The sequence below is a fragment of the Oncorhynchus mykiss genome, chromosome 13 (genome assembly GCF_057628025.1).
Source record: "Oncorhynchus mykiss isolate SJ-2025 chromosome 13, ASM5762802v1, whole genome shotgun sequence".
Taxonomy (NCBI): domain Eukaryota; kingdom Metazoa; phylum Chordata; class Actinopteri; order Salmoniformes; family Salmonidae; genus Oncorhynchus; species Oncorhynchus mykiss.
Genome location: NC_143034.1, coordinates 63,637,598 through 63,652,174, shown reverse-complemented (window position 1 = coordinate 63,652,174; position 14,577 = coordinate 63,637,598). Strand labels below are relative to the sequence as shown.

Here is a 14,577-nt window from a genome sequence, read left to right as displayed (position 1 = left end):
AGTGGAGCTGGAGTCTGAGCATCATGACGCGGATCTCAGATGTCCCGCTGGAACTCTTATATATGGCAGGTAAACCACTAGCAGCAAGGACAATGAGCAATCATTTAAACAATAAACAGCACTTTTCAAAATGACTATTTCAAAACAAGGTATTTCGAGGGCAATGTTTTAAACAATAACCAAAAATATTTTAAAACATAAGCTAACATAACCATATTACAGGTATGATATTTACAATTCAGAATAGTTTACAATATGTAACTGTATTGAGCTTAACTGCACTGAGTTATAAGGAAGATGTTCCAGATGGGAAGACTATTTTTATTTAACTAGGCAAGTCAGTTAAGAACAAATTCTAATTTACAATGACGGCCAAACCCGGAATACGCTGGGCCAATTGTGCGCTGCCCTATGGGACTCCCAATCATGGCCGGAAGTGATACAGCCTGGAATCGAACCATGGTCCGTAGTGATGCCTCTAGCACTGAGAAGCAGTGCCTTAGACCACCCTCGGGACTATGAATAGATTAAGAAAGAGATAATTGACTGCACATTCAAACACTGAGTGGTGACAGCTCACTAATAGGAGAACACGAGAAACAATGCTTAGCTTAGGAGAAACAAACCCAGAGCTATCAATTGCCTTTAATGGTAACAATGTGGCAATATCACTGGAAGTAATTTGATGAGACTTAACACAGAGCCTACCATCATACTAGAAGAGTACAGAATGGGCATATTCTGGTCAATTTTAGATGTTCAATTAATAAAAATAATTGTGTAGAGCCACTGCTGTCCTCCTCAGCACAATATTTATCAATTAATCAGATGTTATTTATAGAGAACATTTCTTACAGGTGATGCATTTCAAAAGTGCTTAACAAATAAAATAAAAGGTTAGAAAGATTTAAAAATATTAATATATTCTTAGAGACAAATTAAAATAGTAAAACAACAATACATTTTGGCCTAGTGTTCTAGAATGACCATAATTCTCAAATTCACACCACTGTCTCAGAATCTCACCTGAGACAATGTCATGTAATCACTCATCTGCAACAACAAGGAAATGGAAAGATATCTGATAGAGCTTTAACTCACACAGTTCACATCATTTTATTGAAAATACAGTTGAATATAAAAACATGATTTCCAAAAATTCTTCAGTGTAGCCTGTCCATTCAGAAACCCAGGAGTCTATTAGAGCAATGTCTTATCCAGGGTAGCAGTGACTGAGGGGAAACTTTGGGTGGAGGTTTTTGTCAGAGATGTGCTAGTTCAGGAGTTCTAGAACCACCTGAGAGGCTGTCTACTGGGTCAGAGTCCACTGAGTCACAGTTCATAAGGCTCACAAGGTCCACAGGACTTCAAACACCTCTGACATGGGCAGGGCCAGGCTGGTCACCGTCAGAACCTACAGACAGACACAGAAAGAAAGGATTATAAACAATATCATATTATACTGTAGAATAGAATAGACAGGTAGGTAAGCAGAATTAGACTGTTCGTTCTACTATTTCTTAATTCTGAACTCTATAGAGGTAACTCAGACAGCTAGAGCTCACCTTGGTGTCAGTCTGATAAGAGAAATCCCACACTTTCTTTCCATTGGCCCATACATAGCGGGGTGGGGAAGGCACCCCGAACACTCGCAGCCCTCCCAGCACCAGCCCGTCCAGCGCCCCGTTCTGACGCAGGGGGTCACTCATCACCTGGGACTGGGTCAAATGAAAACCTTATTTATCCCCACTGGCAAACACACACATGTATAGTACCAGTATACATTAGACATTAACAGTTAGGTCTACTGTTCACAGGATGGCAGGAAAGAGTATGTCTTCTATCTTGATTGGATTGGACCTGGATCTCAATCTTGAGAGCATTGCTAGAAACATACTGTACTGCAGAAACATCCAAATCACCCTAGATAATTCTCTGATCTCCATCCTCTTTAAAGTCCAATTAGGGCCCTACGTTTTTCCTACCCAGATGTCATGAAATACCTTGAAGTAGGACAGACAAAAGGTTTGATGGTCCGCACTCAAAAAGATGTCACATAAAGCTTACTTCCTTTTCTTCACTGCATCAGGGATAGCCTTGAAGTGGGCTATAACTTGGGCCCAGAGTTTTCCTTGGTCAGGTCATGTGATCAGGAAAAACTCAGGACCATATGTGACCTCTACATCTCCTACCTGTCCAGCGATGAAGATAACATAGGAGTAGTCTCCTCTCTGGAAGGTGTCCAGACTGTCCCCGTCGTCCCAGAACAGGTCACCCCAGGCCCAGCCCCCAGCAGACAGCGCCACCGTCAGGAGGAAAGGGTTACTGCGAGAAGCTGAGGTAGTCAGGCCTGGCTCCTGTATCTCAGTTAGAGGGGGTTTGAGGGGATTTTTCATTGAAAGATATAATATAATTACTGATTAAGACAGGCAACAGGTTTTACACAAACTCATACAAGCTTCAAAACAACATGGTCAGATTAGTACGCAGAGAGTATTTCATTTGAGGTTTTATCACATAGTTTCACAAAGGAATTTCTATGACAAATAACTTTCATTGATTTCATGATATAAGAGTTTGGCAGCTCATTCATCTCCTCCACCATCAGTATGTAACACCCACAATATGGGCCTAAGATGAAGCTTTGTCGCACAATGAAACAACAGACAACCAAATTCTATTGTGTACAGAGGACACACACCTGCTGTGGGATGATGTGTCCCTCTCTCACATGGACATTGATGGTGTCCAGAGGGGCTGGGAGGAGCAGGTACTGACCCTTGCTGTAGAACGGCTGGCCCTAGTGAGGAAGGGATGAAAGAGGTGACCACTAAAATATGGTTCTAGTATACACAGTACAACCGTATTACACATCTTTGCCTGGTCCTAAAGTAAGCCTTCAAGACCCTAAGAAAGGCTCACACAGATGGATTTTTATCAATCTGTGTGACGACAGAAAATATGGTCTCGGTCTCCTAGGAATCCCTTTAATCAGTTGCGAACTAATTGCAGTGACATTATGAAAGGCCTACAGAAATACACTGAGTGTACAAAACATTAGGATCACCTGCTCTTTCCATGCCATGGACTGATCCAGGTGAAAGCTATGATCTCTTGTTGTCACTTGTTAAATCCACTTCAATCAGTGTAGATGAAGGGGAGGAGAAGTGAAATAAGGATTTTTAAACCTTGAGACAATTGAGACATGGATTGTTTATGTGTGCCATTCAAAGGGTGAATGGGCAAGACAAAATATTTAAGTGCCTATGAACGGGGTATGGTAGTAGGTGCCAGGCGCACCAGTTTGTGTCAAGAACTGCAACGCTGCTGGGTTTTCAATAGTTTCCCGTATGTATCAAGAATGGTCCACTACCAAAAGGACATCCAGACAACTAGACACAACTGTGGGAAGCACTGGAGTCAACATGGGCCAGCATCCTTGTGGAAGGCTTTCGGCACCTTGTAGAGTTCGTGCCCCGACAAATTGAGCCTGTTCTGAGGGCAAGGGGGGGGGGGGTCCAACTCAATATTAGGAAGGTGTTCATAATGTTTTGTACGCTCAGTGTATAACTGTATTGAATCTCGGAGCTGTTTACATTGTGCAGACTGTACCAAGTCCCCGGGGGGAGGTAGGCAGCCAGCTCCACTGCCCCCTGCTCTAACACTGGGCTGACAAGCAGAGAACTCCCCCACAGGAACTGTCTGTCTATGGTCTGGCAGTTAGGGTCCGAGGGGAACCTGGGAGAGATGGACAGAGAGGGAGGGCCAGAGAACAGTATCAACACAGTAAATAAGATGTGTTACAATAGTATCCAAATGTTGAAGAGAGAGAGAAGGGAAGATTGGACAATGGCAACTGAAGAAGAGGAGTAGAGGGACGTACTGGAGGAAGAGAGGCGTGGCCACAGTGTCTGCGGAGGTGTGTGCGTGGTAGAAGAGTGTGTAGAGGAACGGCAGGAGAGAGTAACGTAACATCACCGCGCTACGCATGGCTGTCTGGGCCTCCTGACCAAACACATAGGGCTCCTGGGGCTACACACAGAGCTAGAGTTACCTCAATTCATAATACATGGGACTGATGGACTGTTACATAGACACAGTGAAAAGACACTAGCAGGTCAGCCACCATGGTAAATAGGAAAACATTGTAACTTGGTTACATGGACACAGTGAAAAGACACTAGAAGGTCAGCCACCATGGTAAATAGGAAAACATTGTAACTTGGTTACATGGAGACAGTGAAAAGACACTAGCAGATCAGCCACCATGGTAAATATGGTAAATCAGCCACCATGGTAAATAGGAAAATATTGTAACTTGGTTACATGGAGACAGTGAAAAGATATTAGCAGGTCAGGAAAAGATTGTGGTAAATTCCTATCCAACCGAGTTAACTGTAAAGACCATAAAACCACCCACACCCACAGCGTTGGGCTTGTCGTTGTGGTTCCTCATGAAGGGGTAGAAGGCTCCAAGCTGGGTCCAGCGTACACACAGCTCCTCTGTGGTGTCCCCCCCGAACCCACACACATCCGCCCCCACCAGGGGCACCCCGAACAGGCCAAACAGCAGCACCGCTGGGGGGGTGGAGGGACAGATGGATATTGAACATATTAATTCCCTTTATTCATTATTACTGTATTCATTATTTAACTTTGATGTCAGGCAGTCAGAGGCATCTCTCTGTACTTGCTAGCTACATAGTATCAAATAAATAGTAGGTGGTTCCATTACAAGTCTGGGTATTTTTCTATTCAAACCCCTCATTCAAATCCATAGATAACTACCACTGAAAAGGCTCCAACTCTGTCTAGGCACTCTTTCAACTAAAGACAATAGAGACAAACTGCTGAGTAAGAGCACACTGCAACATGTACTGTCTGGATGGTGCATCGGTACCATTAGTACTCTGATGGCTAAAACACACAGGGCTTGTGAATGGCTTTGGGAATCTCGTTGAGAATAGGAATGGCTTGGAACGGAGTTGGGAATGTTGGGGATGTCTTTCCCCTCACCAGGGATGGAGTATCTGAGCTGCTCCCAGTCGCTCCTCACATCTCCCGTCCAGACTCCGGAGAAACGGCCAATGCCAGGGAAGGAGGAGCGGGACAGCACGAAGGGTCGCGACCCCCGAACCTTCACCAGGGCACTGAGAGGGTCAAAGGCTATAAATGATCTACCAACTACAGTTACAAATATGTAATGTAGACAAGATAAATAAAATCAGCTTCATTCAAACAAGCAGAAGTAAAAGTGCCAACAGTCTCAGGATAAGTACGCACTGATCCCTGTGGTGCTGTGTCTGACCTGTGGGTGGCGCTAGCCTCCGTCAGCCCATAGAGGTTATGCAGGTTGTAGTGAGTGGACAGGTTCTGCTGAGCTGACATGCAGAGTGTACCAGTGTTCAGCTGTCCTCCAATCACCGCTGTATGACCGTATGGAGACAGAATGGAAATGAATGAATGAATTCACTAAATTCCTCTATTGATTTTAAATAGACAGGAAACTACTCAGCTGCAGCACACTCACGTGGCACGTAGGGGGGGCTATCCAAATCACTGTCAGGACACCCCTCCACAGAGCCCTGCACAAAACTGGCTGGTTCATTCATATCCTGAGAACAGAGGGACAAGAGAAAGAGTATGCTGGATGCTGAGTAGCATTGACACAGCCTGGATGATGCAAGCTTGTTAGTGCAAATATAGAATACAATACAATAGAATAGGGGATGATTTCAGCCCTCTACAAGACATTCTATCTGAGACACACTCACAATCCACAGGCCATCTAGCGGGACTCTGGAGTGGAACTCCCGAATGCAGTCCTCCCACCAGCTCTGTGTCTCTGGGTTGGTGAAGTCAGGGAACGCTGTCGGACCAGGCCACACCTGTACACAGAGGAAGATGAGTGAGGAACCGAACATGCATACCTTTCCACACAACACACACACCTGCACACACACACACACACACACACACACCTTCAAGAGGGGGTTTTGTTTAGTGTAACCTTGCTTTTCAGAGGACACATTACTTGAATACACAATGGACATACACAATGTTATCAAGCAGATAAAAAATATGTTCTTTCCAAACTATTCACAGTATATGTAGCCCAGTTTACAGTGGGTCTCCAGATAGAGAAGTGAGAGTTTTAGGTCTGACCTTCCCTATGAGTGTCTGTCCTGTAGAGTTCCTGATGAAGACCCCTCTCCGCTGACCCTCATCAAAGGGTGGGTAAGTACCAGGGGGGCTGGTACTGCTGATCCCAGGGTCCTGGGAAAGAGAACAAACAGGAAAGATGCCTCTAAAATAAATGACAGTAATGCTTTTGCTGCCATCTTGAGGATTGAGAAGGAAAGTTCCCTTGACTTGTACCTTCCAATACTGCATTTTTAACAATTTAATCACAACGCACTGTAATTTAGAATCAAAAATCACATTGAACCACTATTTCAAGCTAATATGAGTTATTAGTGTGCCTATGTGTCCCACATGTTGTGAGGGTTGAGGCCTCTCTCTTACCAGGATGAGAATGTACTTCATGCCCTTCTGATGGAACTCCTTCACCATGTCTGGCAGGTCCACAAAGCGCTGGGGGTCAAAGGTGAACACCCGACGCTTGTCTGCGTAATCCAGGTCATTCCACTGCACGTCCTGACCAAAAACAAAAGCAGTTGAACTAAATAATGCAGTGAGTGTTTTCCATGAGTTGTGAACCCTCAGTGGCATGATAATACTGTACTTGAGAACGCAAACATCCAATTAGCATTAGCATGGAGAAAACCCATTGTAGCATGATAATACTATAATGAGTTTTCTCCATGCTAATCTGCTAATCCAATGTTGATGCTCATTCAATGTTAGCATTACCCAATAGTTGTCAACCCAAGTGATAATGTAGTACAATATAAGTGTTTTCTCCAGCATCTTTACCAGGGGGAAGTTGGCGTTGTGCATGCGTCGCACCACCTCTCGGGTTGCGTTAGTGGACCGGTAACCCCAGCGACACAGGTGGAACCCCAGTGACCAATAAGGAGGCATCATAGGGTACCCTGGGGGAGGAGGACGGGATAAACATTAGCTATGACGGAAGATTCACAAAAGGTGAGAGCAAACCAACCTGCTCAAATTGGACTTACGTAGCAAAATTTGAATTTTTTAAATGTATTTTTACATTGGATAAAAGTAGAGACTCACAGCTATGGTATATCATACACTGCATGTTTGAGGAACAATGGGAAAGACATTCTGCTTTGAAAGTTGATAAACTTATGAACTCACTTTTGAGAAAATGGCCTTTGAATGTTTTGGTACCTACTGGAGCTATGATACCTATGTTTTGGTACCTACTGGAGCTATGATACCTGTTTTGGTACCTACTGGAGCTATGATACCTATGATTTGGTACCTACTGGAGCTATGATACCTATGATTTGGTACCTACTGGAGCTATGATACCTATGATTTGGTACCTACTGGAGCTATGATACCTATGATTTGGTACCTACTGGAGCTATGATACCTATGATTTGGTACCTACTGGAGCTATGATACCTATGATTTGGTACCTACTGGAGCTATGATACCTATGATTTGGTACCTACTGGAGCTATGATACCTATGATTTGGTACTTACTGGAGCTATGATACCTATGATTTGGTACCTACTGGAGAGCTCTTTGTCTACACCCATTCAGCATTGTTCACACCCTCTTAAGCCTTAGCCCCACTCATCTCTTTAAGGAAAGATTCAGATTTAAAGTGGTAAAAGTAGTAGTAGTCTACAATAATGAAAAGTTCCAGGTAAACAGAAAGTGTCCAGAAAAAAAATATTTTAAAATATTGATTGACTCCTACCCAGACACACTTAATTGATGGGTCATGTGAAAGAAATGCTATAACCCTAGCCACATCTTGCCAAGTGGATGGGTCTCTATAGAAGGTGTAAACGGCACAGCCAAATGGTTACCTGCATAGTAGCAATATCAGAAAGTGTCAAAATAAATATAATATACAGTATTTACAAGAACAATATCAATAACAATATCAGTGATAGATGAACAGCAGGATAAATAAATTATAATAGTAGCAGGAGTCATTTGAATAGAGGCACTGCAGATAGTGCTGATGGTCTGTCAGAACCACACACAAGGGAATCTATATTTATTTGGAGAGCCTGTTTCTGTCCTGCCCTTGACTTTGGTGCAGGGCATGTGATGTCCATAGCCTCTTCGTCAGCAAAAATCCCTGATCTTCTCAAAAACCTATGTTTGTGTAGCTGTGTCCAGGTGGTGCTTGTACAGGCAGACCATCCATGGGCGGAAGGATGTCAGCATTGCGCAGCAGCAGAGTCTGAATGCTCCTTGGCGACAACAACACCAGATTCCAGAGCATTGAAGCTGTAAAACAGGAAATAACCAAAAAAATATAGAAGACATCAATTCACCTCCCAAGTTTAGATAAGAAGAATAACCTCATACAATGCAATGAAAATGATATTCACCTGAAGTGCTGGTACCGCTTGAACTGTGGCAGCGACCTGAAGTACGGAGTCAGGTGTTGTTACCAGCCATAGCTTTCCACCAGCACCGTACCATTCTCCAGTCCAACCAGCTGTGGGATGTTGACTCCTGTCACAGTGCTGTCCTTCACAACACCAGCAATCTCAGACAAAGTGTTCACTCTGGTCTTTCTGAAGCGCTGTTTGATGAGGCTGAAGCACCAGTCGCGGGCAAACTTGGTGTGGCCTGTGATCAGGAAGTGAAGGCCCAGACTGTGGTGGAGCTTGTGTATGGTCCACCAGGCACAATACCAGAACACAAACTTGTTCTTGTTTCGGCCACTGCAGTTTTCACAATTCAGGTCCACACTCCGTAGTTGGTGAAGAAATGGTGCATGTAGTTGAAGAAATGGTGCATGTAGTTGATGACCGCGCTGCTGCCTTTGCTGGATGACATGCTTTCATCAATCAAGTAGTTGACTTGTTGTGGTATTACTTCACAGCAGACACCAAACAAGCCACACCATATTATGGTGGATAAGACCTATATGGTGGATGGTGCCTAATGGTGGATAATACCTATATGGTGGATGGTGCCTATATGGTGATGGTGCCTATATGGTGATGGTGCCTATATGGTGGATAATACATATATGGTGGATGGTGCCTATATGGTGGATAATACCTATATGGTGGATGGTGCCTATATGGTGGATGGTGCCTATATGGTGGATAATACCTATATGGTGGATGGTGCCTAATGGTGGATAATACCTATATGGTAGATGGTGCCTATATGGTGATGGTGCCTATATGGTGGATGGTGCCTATATGGTGGATAATACCTATATGGTGGATAATACCTATATGGTGGATAATACCTATATGATGGATAATACCTATATGGTGGATGGTGCCTATATGGTGGATAATACATATATGGTGGATGGTGCCTATATGGTGGATAATACCTATATGGTGGATAATACCTATATGGTGGATGGTGCCTATATGGTGGATAATACCTATATGGTGGATGGTGCCTATATGGTGGATAATACCTATATGGTGGATGGTGCCTATATGGTGGATGGTGCCTATATGGTGGATAATACCTATATGGTGGATAATACCTATATGGTGGATGGTGCCTATATGGTGGATGGTGCCTATATGGTGGATAATACATATATGGTGGATGGTGCCTATATGGTGGATAATACCTATATGGTGGATAATACCTATATGGTGGATGGTGCCTATATGGTGGATAATACCTATATGGTGGATAATACCTATATGGTGGATGGTGCCTATATGGTGGATAATACCTATATGGTGGATAATACCTATATGGTGGATAATACCTATATGGTGGATGGTGCCTATATGGTGGATAATACCTATATGGTGGATAATACCTATATGGTGGATGGTGCCTATATGGTGGATAATACCTATATGGTGGATGGTGCCTATATGGTGGATAATACCTATATGGTGGATAATACCTATATGATGGATGGTGCCTATATGGTGGATAATACCTATATGGTGGATAATACCTATATGGTGGATAATACCTATATGGTGGATGGTGCCTATATGGTGGATAATACCTATATGATGGATAATACCTATATGGTGGATAATACCTATATGGTGGATGGTGCCTATATGGTGGATAATACCTATATGGTGGATAATACCTATATGGTGGATGGTGCCTATATGGTGGATAATACCTATATGGTGGATAATACCTATATGGTGGATGGTGCCTATATGGTGGATAATACCTATATGGTGGATAATACCTATATGGTGGATAATACCTATATGGTGGATGGTGCCTATATGGTGGATAATACCTATATGGTGGATAATACCTATATGGTGGATAATACCTATATGGTGGATAATACCTATATGGTGGATGGTGCCTATATGGTGGATAATACCTATATGGTGGATAATACCTATATGGTGGATGGTGCCTATATGGTGGATAATACCTATATGGTGGATAATACCTATATGGTGGATGGTGCCTATATGGTGGATAATACCTATATGGTGGATAATACCTATATGGTGGATAATACCTATATGGTGGATAATACCTATATGGTGGATGGTGCCTATATGGTGGATAATACCTATATGGTGGATAATACCTATATGGTGGATAATACCTATATGGTGGATGGTGCCTATATGGTGGATAATACCTATATGGTGGATAATACCTATATGGTGGATGGTGCCTATATGGTGGATAATACCTATATGGTGGATAATACCTATATGGTGGATAATACCTATATGGTGGATAATACCTATATGGTGGATGGTGCCTATATGGTGGATAATACCTATATGGTGGATAATACCTATATGGTGGATGGTGCCTATATGGTGGATAATACCTATATGGTGGATAATACCTATATGGTGGATGGTGCCTATATGGTGGATAATACCTATATGGTGGATAATACCTATATGGTGGATGGTGGATAATACCTATATGGTGGATAATACCTATATGGTAGATAATACATATATGGTGGATGGTGCCTATATGGTGGATAATACCTATATGGTGGATAATACCTATATGGTGGATGGTGCCTATATGGTGGATAATACCTATATGGTGGATAATACCTATATGGTGGATAATACCTATATGGTGGATGGTGCCTATATGGTGGATAATACCTATATGGTGGATAATACCTATATGGTGGATGGTGCCTATATGGTGGATAATACCTATATGGTGGATAATACCTATATGGTGGATGGTGCCTATATGGTGGATAATACCTATATGGTGGATAATACCTATATGGTGGATAATACCTATATGGTGGATGGTGCCTATTTGGTGGATAATACCTATATGGTGGATAATACCTATATGGTGGATAATACCTATATGGTGGATGGTGCCTAATGGTGGAAAATGTATTTGCTTTCACCAGTCTAGTTCTTTCACATAAGTGAAAGGAGATGAATGAAAGGAGATGAGGCAGCAAGTTCAGACTACTAGGACATTGGGACACAGACAGCCACTATCTTTCCCTTAGCCATTACCCAAAAGGAATTAGTTGTGACCCAGCAGTGCCCGACCCACCATAGCAACATTGGGATATGAGACAAGAAAATGATATTCAGTAACAGGAAGTTACAGCTAAAGGTCATATATTGCCATACCTATAACCTGGAGGTACTGTCTGACAACACTCTGAGGGTCAGGGCCCAGGAAGATGTACAGGTCCAGGATTCCTCCCACAGCCACCCAGGTCAGAGCAGGGCTAGGCTGCAGCACCACCTCTACAGAGAGAAGGAGGTCAAACTCAGCTCCATCATGTAAATCTGTATCTTGATACAGTTGAAGTACTGTGCCATGTGAACACAACAAAATTCTGTCCAGAGCTGCTAAGTAGCATGATACATTACAAACTCTACTAGCTCAAACCAAAGCTATCCTATTAGAACAAAACATTTCTGCTTAAGGATATGGTACATGGAGTAACATGCTTTCTTACCCATGGCATTACTGTTGAGCAGGAAGACCCCGTGAGCCTGTCCATCCCCCTCCTGCACCATGTAGAACGGATGAGAGCCATAAAGGTTGGCATCGCCCTGCATGGAGGAGAAAGAAGACACATGACTTCCCACTCCTGACCATGATTTAAAAAGGAAACAAATGTATGATAATGATGACGATAATGATAATGACGTCAGACTCACGTGGGGCGCCATGTCCCTGTTCCAAAGGGTAAGGGAGGTCCAATTGAGGTCCAGGCTGAGGGGGGTGTAGTGTTCCCCCAGCCCAGACACCAGTGAGGAGGCCAGGGAGGTGGACAGCTGCAGGTACTGGTCAGCATACAGCAGCGGGGCCACTGTGGTGTTCACACTGACAGACAGAAGACAGAGGTGTCATGATTATGACAGTTGTAAGTCAGGACAGAGAGCATCTTAAGTCATGCTTATGGCAACTATAAGTAGGGACAGGGGCACCTTATGTCATGCTTATGACTGCGACAAGTAGAAACACAGCGATATAAATCAAATGAAATTGTATCGGTCACATACACATATTTAGCAGGAGTTATTGCAGGTGTAGCAAAATGCTTGTGTTTCTAGCTCCAACAGTGCAGTAGTATCTGCAAGCCAATTTACCCTTTGGGATCTATAAATCCTAACTGATCTTATGTGTTAGTCCTATGACATGGTTACAACAGTTTTATGTCAGGTTTATAAGATCTGATCAATGAACCAGTGCCAGACATATTAGACATAAAGAACAACTGACGATGAATACTCACAGGACACGGCCGTTGGATTTTCGGCGCACTATGATCCCAAAAGGGTCGGGTTGAAACTCAGTAACATATTGGTGGTCCTGGGTGTCAGTGTTACCCCTGGACTGGGCAGTGGATAAAGGAACTTCATATCGCCGGGACAACGGATCCTTCAACTGTCAGGAGAAGAAACGTGTTATGACTCTTACACAATAATGTGGTCTGAGAAGAATGATTCTCAGTGATGAGCGATTGGTTATAATAAAAGTCATGAAAAAGTAAAGAGAAAACATTTAGCAAATACTGTACGCCCTTTTCAGAGGCAGCACTTTTAAAAGAAATGTTATAGAGAAAGACAATGGCAACCAAACCCTGTATCTCTGCAGTAAATATACGAGTGGTTTTCAGCCACAGAGACTCACCGTGAGGTGCAGTCGGCCTTCTGTCTCATCCAGGATCTCCAACCGGAGCGTAGAGATATCCCGGGGCAGGTAGGAGGGAGTGGGCCTCGTAAGGGTGGCAGCCTGGCCCCTGGAAGTGGGAGTGAGGGGCCCCATCCTGTAGCCGCTGTATGACGGGGGGTAGAAGCACCAGGGGGGTCCTCCAGAGAGGCCTTGAGGTAGGGGGGCATAGCAGCACCCTCTCCCCTGACACTCTGTCTGGCTCAGAACTCGGTCCCGGGCGCAGTCAAAGCGGCTCTCCAGGGCCCCCCTCCTACACTCTGCCTCTCTGGGACCACTGGAGATGGCTGGATGGGGGCCTTCCCACAGCAATCTGTGGCTGGGGGCTGGATGGGTGCTACCCCTCTGGAGGTTCACTATCTCCCTCTCACCGGCCTGTTTTGTTGCTGGATCTTCCTCTAAACCAGGTCTTACTGATAGGTGTATTGGTGTCTCATCTGGTTGTTGTTTGCTAGTTAACTTTATCAGTGACAACTTTTGGTCAGACAGGTAGCTAAGGTGTAAACAAGTTATCAAGGCCAGGGTGAGCAGGGCTGAGAGAGACAGGGCAGACAGACAACTAGACAAACCCATGGCCTGTGTCGAGTTGGGACATCTGGGAGGTGTTAGGGAAAAACTGTCTCCAAATGCTGACGAGCCCGTGTGTCAGTGTAGAAGTCTGAAAAATGATATGAAACGGTCGCCTAGGATAATTGGCAACTATGGACTTACTACAACAAATTGTGGACCTACCACTTACTATCGATGTTATTTGTCAGCTGACAGACGTAACGTTACACAGTCTACACACGTTAACAAGGAAGTGTACAAGCTAGCTAGAACAAACTGTAGCTAGAATTGTATGCCTAGTGCATACATAGCTAAACGTTAGCAAGGGATATTAGAAAGCGGGTGAAAATTAGGAGATGAAAAGTATGCATTTTCCCCAAGACTTACTCTAGGGCAGGCCACACAAAATGCATTGAATGTCGCTTGTCCTCGCACATGGAAAGTTGTTGTTGAACTGGACTGAGACATTTCGACGGCATGCCGCTAGGGACAAACTGGGCGCTGCCTATTGGGCTACCACACAGTGGAAGTAACCTATACTTAGATTATTTGAGTGCATCTATCTAAAACGTCTTGTGTTGTTTAAAACTACCAATACAAACATTATCCATTATGCTCATGTGTTAATTGTAATGAATGTGAAGTGAACCCATTTCCAATTACTGGGACTTAGAGAATATTTAGGATATTGAGGCACCATGTGAACCACTAGTTTTGAGTGATTAGATTTCGCAAAGCTTCAAAATGA

The 14,577-nt window shown here is 43.7% G+C and overlaps 1 protein-coding gene across 14 annotated transcripts; it reads right to left on the bottom strand.

Annotated features, from left to right (window-relative positions):
- Positions 1 to 1,087: 1,087 nt before the first annotated feature.
- On the bottom strand, positions 1,088 to 14,335 carry LOC118938328 (lysosomal alpha-glucosidase-like). 14 transcript variants are annotated; one of them, XM_036941533.2, is made up of 20 exons: positions 14,217 to 14,314; positions 13,242 to 13,938; positions 12,844 to 12,995; positions 12,266 to 12,431; positions 12,061 to 12,157; positions 11,726 to 11,845; positions 6,937 to 7,055; positions 6,526 to 6,657; positions 6,166 to 6,276; positions 5,775 to 5,888; positions 5,531 to 5,615; positions 5,309 to 5,426; positions 5,017 to 5,150; positions 4,421 to 4,578; positions 3,884 to 4,032; positions 3,597 to 3,738; positions 2,702 to 2,800; positions 2,193 to 2,357; positions 1,566 to 1,718; positions 1,088 to 1,414 (listed from the first exon to the last, which is right to left on the bottom strand). In XM_036941533.2, the coding sequence occupies exons 2-20, from the start codon at positions 13,851 to 13,853 to the stop codon at positions 1,349 to 1,351; spliced, it is 2,892 nt and encodes a 963-aa protein (XP_036797428.2). In that variant the 5' UTR covers positions 13,854 to 13,938; positions 14,217 to 14,314; the 3' UTR covers positions 1,088 to 1,348. The 14 variants fall into 14 exon arrangements, 12 of the variants coding, with proteins under 12 accessions (XP_036797428.2, XP_090053253.1, XP_090053254.1 ...); XM_090197127.1 differs by having other exon boundaries at positions 4,427 to 4,578; positions 14,217 to 14,313; XM_090197128.1 differs by adding an exon at positions 7,861 to 7,972 and having other exon boundaries at positions 13,242 to 14,308.
- Positions 14,336 to 14,577: the final 242 nt, after the last annotated feature.

Bases quoted from the DNA above. Each gene is read 5' to 3' on its own strand.
- LOC118938328 (XM_090197126.1), bottom strand. From the start codon at position 13,853: ATGGGTTTGTCTAGTTGTCTGTCTGCCCTGTCTCTCTCAGCCCTGCTC. The intron at 6,658-6,936 runs GTAAAGATGCTG...GTTTTTGGTCAG, and splicing joins ACAACGCCAACTTCCCCCTG to GACGTGCAGTGGAATGACCT. The intron at 5,151-5,308 runs GTCAGACACAGC...TGACCCTCTCAG, and splicing joins GAGGCTAGCGCCACCCACAG to TGCCCTGGTGAAGGTTCGGG.